General features: G+C 58.7%; 1 protein-coding gene across 1 annotated transcript in view; it reads left to right on the forward strand.

The window, feature by feature from the left end:
- Nucleotides 1-6000, forward strand: part of ZNF687 (zinc finger protein 687) — a 28924-nt gene that overhangs the window by 15694 nt on the left and 7230 nt on the right. Inside the window, 1 exon segment of the mRNA XM_082332772.1 lies at nt 4141-5997. Within this exon segment, the coding sequence (XP_082188898.1) occupies nt 4161-5997 (1837 nt within the window). The 5' untranslated portion in view covers nt 4141-4160.

The raw sequence follows: 6000 nt of genomic DNA on the forward strand, positions 1-6000 counted from the left end.
GCTCAGCTCGCTGACCCAAAGCCAGTTTGAGGACGGGGCTGTCGCTCTTTCCCTCCGTGCTGGATAGGGGAGGATTTCCCTCGCGTTGCCTCTTTTCTTCTTGGGAATCTTTTCCAGCGTAGCAACCTGCTTCTCTCTGCTTTACTGTAAATATTTGTATCCTGCTAAACGGTGATTAGAAAAGTCATTTGAAAAACAAATGTCCTCGTGTCACGCTGTTCTCGGCAGAGATCCTGTGCTGAAGAACCAGATGGCAGCGCTGGAAGAGGAGCGTAGCGTTCGGTATCTCCCCTGCTGCAGTATTTTAAAGCCTGGTGCCTTTCCTTCTGGTCCTCTCACCGACGGCTTCCCTCTGCCGAGGTCGCGGCCGAAGCCCTGCGTCGCCTGGGGGAGCACGTGGTGAAAACTGGTTTTAGAAAGCGGGGTGAACTTGTTGAGATCTCCCAGGAATGAGTCTGCTGCCCCAAAGCCGGTGCTGGAAGGAGATGTTTAGCGGCACAGACCAGCGGCCTGCTGGGCAGGGCAAGGTCTGGGGGGGCACACGCAGGCAGTCGTGGCAACCGGCAGCAAAGGCTAATTTTTCTTTATAGGGGCTAGACTCTCAGCCCTTCTGTAGGGACAGTCTCTCCCCTCCGAACACGGGCACGTTTTGACTTCATTCCAAAGTGCAATAGGACATTTAGCTAAAAACCCCACCTTTATGGGGAGATAAAGAAGCTCAATCCCACTCGCGCTCTCCGAGACCTTATTCCTGTGTGTTTCGCCCTCCCAAAGACGATCTTCCTGTCGCTAACAGAACCCCTCCGCCGCCCGGCTGGGGAGGCCGGTGCCGTAGCATCCTCGGCGTCCCCGGGGGCGACGGCTCTGCTCTCACGGGAGCGTCCCTGCCTAGGAGGCGGCTCTGTCGTTTGCCTCGGTGGTTTTCCATTTCTCGGTGTGGATGCCTTCCTCTGCGGTCGCCCTTTCCTTGTCTCCCAGTGGCCTGTTCCGATGTCAAATCCCTTGTGCTTTGTCAGGCGAGAAATATTCCCCTTGCCCTGCAGAGCTGCCTTTTCCGTGCCGTCTTCCCCTTCGGCTTTAGTGGAGACTTAAGTGCCAGCGAGCACTCGCCCTGTTAACTTCTTCCCCCGCAATGCTGCGACGGGATCTGTGGGTCGGCAGACGGGGCTGCTTGGGCATCGCAGAAACGACGCCAGTAGAAAGTCACCCCCTTGCATTTTAAATGTCAGCGTCGTTCTGGAGCAGCAGATTCCTTGGTGGCCCACAGACCCCGCGCTGCGCCCGGAGGAGATCCCCTTGGGGTGACCTATGGTGAGAGTTAAAAATAAAGCTAGGCTAAGCCTCCTTACTAAGCTGGCTGTCGGGAAAACCACCAGAGTCTTTACAACCCTGCTAAGCCTGAGAATGGCTGAATTGGGCATGTAAGGGGGTTTGCCAGGTACAAAAAAAAGACCAGACGACGTGTGAGAGCAGGCCCAGGGCTGTTTCTGAACCCTCTTTGTCCTCCACGCTGCTTTGTCACCGGGTGCTCGTGTTGGAGAGGGTGAAGGCTGGTCGGGAGACTTCCAGCCGCACGAGGTGGTAGATAGTTTTTGCTTTGGACGCGAGTGGAGCTGTGATTGCTGCTGCTCGCCTCCAAGGAACCCAGGCTGGGTGGGAGCTGCTGCTTCCCTGAGGCCAGATGCTGCCACGGAGGTGACGGGCACCAGCTCCGCTCGTTTCCTCCATCCACCTCCAGTTTGGGAAAGGAAGAACGCTGCGGGATGGAGCTCTTTGCCACGAGAGCGTGTCTGGCCCTCCATGTACACCGTGGGGTCTGCAAAATGGAGATCACCGTGGAGGCTCAGAGGAGCTTTTCCAAGGATGCAACCCGTGCCTTTCCCCTGAGCAGCACCAGCGTGCGAGGAATGCTTTCCTGGCCTGCGACACGGTGCCCTCTCTCAGGGACGCTGCCAGGCTGCAGCCATCGCCTTTCTGCGACCAGCGGGAAGGTGGAGCATCACACCGAGGCGAGATGAAGGGCCTAAACGCTGAACCGGCTGCTCCGGGTTGTGTAGGGGCGAGGGTGAACGTGTTGTGGTGCACGAGGCTCATACAGGGACGTGTCTGAGAAGAGACGCTGCTCCTGCAAGGGGAAAGCTGGTCTGCGTTCATCCCCGATCGGATAGGAGAGATGGAAACCAGCTTCGTTAGTGCCGCTGCCTATTTGGCCAGCGCCAAGATGCTGAGAATCCATCCATCCATTCATCCATCATCCCACTCCTCACAAATAAGCGGACAGGACTGAGGAGATTATTAAATCTTTATTAAAAGAATCCATATTGCAGCAGCGTGTTTGGGGGACTCTGAACCGCTCCCTTCCGCAGCAGGCAGTAGGACAAGGGGATGGATGCTGCGACCCGAAATGTGACAGCTGAAGGTCCTGTAACGTGCCACCGGCCAGGGGATGCTCTGGCTAATCTGTTGAGACAAACGCTGCAGGTTTCCCACCTGTCGGGGGTTTGGCAGGTTTCAGAGCACTGACTTGTTTCTGGCATGAATCGTGGCAAGGTCGAGGGCTTCCAGCGCTGGGTTGCGGGGGCTGCAGGTCCCCCGGCTGCTGGCCACGCAGGCTAAGCTTCTCCGTTGGCGTTGGTGGGTTTTAACCGAACCGAGCTCCCCGGGAGGGAATCCCTCCCTTTGCAAAAAGCAGATTTACCCACGGTATGTGTTGTCCTCGTCCAGTCTGCTGCGGCACGGGGATGCCGGTGGATTTTGCCGTGGCCGTCGGAGCAGCCTTGCTGCCTGTCCTTCCCGCTGCCGGCGGCTGCCGCCCCACCGCAGGGACAGCCGGCCAGGCGGTGAATCTCCTCGGAGCGGCTGGACCAGGCTGTCGGCTGCGGCCATTTCCCTGACGCGTAAGCTGTGCTGTCCGAGGAGCGGATTCGCGTCCTGCAGCGGGGAGGCAGGGCGACGGCAGGCGGGCAGCGAGCGCTCCAGCGGCCTTGGCTTAATCTGCGGCAGCTGAGAGGCAGCGCCCAGAGCTGGGGGAAGAGGCGACTGCCAGGGCCGGCTCTCCACGGGGCTGCAGGGTGTTTGCATTTACCCCTCACAGCCTTTGAGATAAAGGTTTCTTTTTTTTTTTTTTTTTTGCTTTTGCTGATTGATTTAGGAGTAACCGTCCACCCTCCGTGCTAAGAGCAGAAAGCCTGAGGGCAGCGTACCCCGGTGCCATCCCCCGTCCGCTCCCGGCGGATCTGCTCCCCCCAGACAGGCACACGTCCAGCCGCTCTCTAGCACGTGGGGCGTCCCCCGTCCTCCTGCCTAGTGGGATCCTTTGCCTGGTTATCCTTATAAATCAGAGTCTTTCCTGCTCTCTAAGCCACATCCCCTGGCTGCAGCTTAATCCTGGGATTTCTGACCCAGCCTGCAGCGACAGGAGGAACATTATTCCCTTTGTCTCTGCCGCAGCCATGTTTTGAAACCTGTTGCCGTGTCTCCCCTCAGCCTCCCCTATTTCTTCATCCTTTCCTCCACGTGTTTGAGGTCTCTTAGCTGAGCTGTCTTGTTAACATCTGGATGCCTTCCTTGTGAGCCGTGTCCTCGTGGGGCTGGCCTCGGGACGGCCTTGCTGCGGCGGGCGGGAAGGACGGTTCCTGCGTCGTATCGGGTGCCCCCGACGGCGTGTTCCCCTCGCGAGGCGCTTGCTCTTTCTGCAGCTCTCTGGTCCCGACTTGCGTCCGCCGGGTGATTCATTGCAACCCGCCGATCCTCTGCCGCGGAGCTGTTGCTCTTCCTCGGCTTGTATCTACGTGGGGAATTGCTCCGGCCTTGGGGCAGCGCTCTCCTTGCCAGGCTGCATCCCGTGGTCTCAGACGTCTTCTCCCAGGGTGCTGGGATCCTTCTGAACTTTCTTCTGTCCTGGCTGGGGATCAGACAATGATATGCGAACCAAGGAAGCGAAAAAAGCCGGGGAGTGTTGCGATTTGCCCAAGGGGTGCGAGGCTGGGGTTCAAAGGGAAGGCGGCACGGGGATTTTGTGCTTAGCGTGGGGCTCAAGAGAAGCAAGGTCCCATCTCTTTCTCTGCTACGTGTCTCTGATGGCTTTGTCCGCATGCCCGGGTCACGGTGCTAATGTTCCTCCTCCTTGCTCTGTTGCAGACTCTGCCATATTCCCCACCATGGGTGACATGAAAACTCCAGATTTCGATGACCTTCTGGCCGCTTTCGATATTCCTGACATCGACACGAACGAGGCCATCCATTCTGGCCATGAGGAAGCTGACGCTCACATCAAGCAAGTCCCTGGGGAGCCGGGACCCCCTGACCACGTCCTCCCCCACACGGACATCACCGCTGTCAGCGTGATCGTGAAGAACACCGTCTGCCCCGAGCAGCTCGATGCCCTGGACGGGCGCAGTAAAGACGGGCACGTCATCGGGCCCCGCTTGCTGCAGAATGGCTTTGGGGCCACCGAGATGCCCAGGTCCCCCGCCTCCAGGTCCGTGGAAGCTGTGGCATCCTCCAACGGGGAGTGTTGGGTGAAGGAAAAAGGCCCCAAACCCCTGGATATCTTCTCCCATTTTAGCCCCGATCCCAATGAAGACAATGCTGCCAACCTGATTGACAGAGCCCGGGAGTGTAAGCCGAAAGAGAAATCCCTCGCCGTGCCCTCCCTCTCCCCATCTCCCACCCCGTCGCTGGACTGCAAAGAGCCCATGGGAGAGAGCACGGAGAACCTGCCCCCGGCTTTCCCGCAGTCCTTCGAGACAAGCCAGGCAGGGGGGGCAAACGGGTCCCCTCCTGCCATCCCCTGCATCAAAAAAGAGGAGTCTGACTCGGAGGAGGTGGGCCGCGAAGCCAGCCCAAAGGGCTTGGCTGCAGCCTTGGGTGACAGTCCCCTGGATCACCTGAAATCAGTCACCGTTCGCTACTCCACGGATGATTCTCCCATCACGTCCTGGCCCGGTTCTGACCCAAACCTCGACAGCAGCACCAGCAACCTTCCTGAAGTGAAACGCTCGCCCGCCAGCCCCCAGGAGCCGTTCTTCAAGCCTTCCTCGCCGGTGGTACAAAGCCCCAGACTCCCCACTTCTCCAAAGCAGCTGGACAGCATCACCCTCAAGGAAGAGCAAGAAGTTCTGGAGAAGTCGATGGGAAGTCCGCAGAGTATGTCCAGTGCTGAGGAAGAGGAGGAGGAAGAAGACAACAACAATGATTCCCCTTCTTCCAATTCCTCGCGGCCCCTGAAAGTGCGGATTAAAACCATCAAAACATCTTGCGGCAGCATCACCCGGACTGTGACCAGGGTCTCATCAGATTCGGAGCCGGGCTCCACCAAGGGGCCGGCCGAGCACAGCTCTCAGGAGACCTCTCTTGAGGGTGCCGGCTTCTCAGCATCGGCAGAGAAAGAGGACGGGATCGCGCTGGAGGTGCCCAAGGAGAAAATGGAGCTCTCCAGCCCCTTGAAAACCATCGAGGGGCCAAAAATCGTCAGTGTTCAGCTTGGCAATGGCACCAAGCTCAAAGGGACCGTCCTGCCCGTCTCCACCATCCAGAACGCCAGCAGCGCCATGCTGATCGCTGCCAGCGTGGCTCAGCAAAAATCCGTGGTGCTGCCGGCGAAGACGGGTAAAGCCGTGGCCAAGAACATCATCAATCTGGTGCCACAGACCCTGCCCAAAGCCGACACCAGGACCAACATCAGCACCGTGACACAGACCACCACCATCACCACCACGGCCAACCAGAAAGTCAACGGCACCACAGTTGTGATGGTGCAGCCGCAGAAGCCTTCCCCTACCATCGCGGGCACGGTCATTTCCAGGAGCCAGTCCAGCCTCGTGGAAGCCTTTAACAAGATCCTCAACAGTAAAAACCTCTTGCCAACGTACAAACCCAACCTGAATCCTCCGGCTGACGCGAGCCTCGCCCTGCCTCCCTTCGGTTACCGCTGCCTGGAGTGCGGGGACTCCTTCGCCCTGGAGAAGAGCTTGGCTCGCCACTACGACCGGCGAAGCA

This window comes from Platalea leucorodia (assembly GCF_965183815.1).
Source record: "Platalea leucorodia genome assembly, chromosome: 24".
In the NCBI taxonomy this organism is placed as follows: Eukaryota; Metazoa; Chordata; class Aves; order Pelecaniformes; family Threskiornithidae; genus Platalea; species Platalea leucorodia.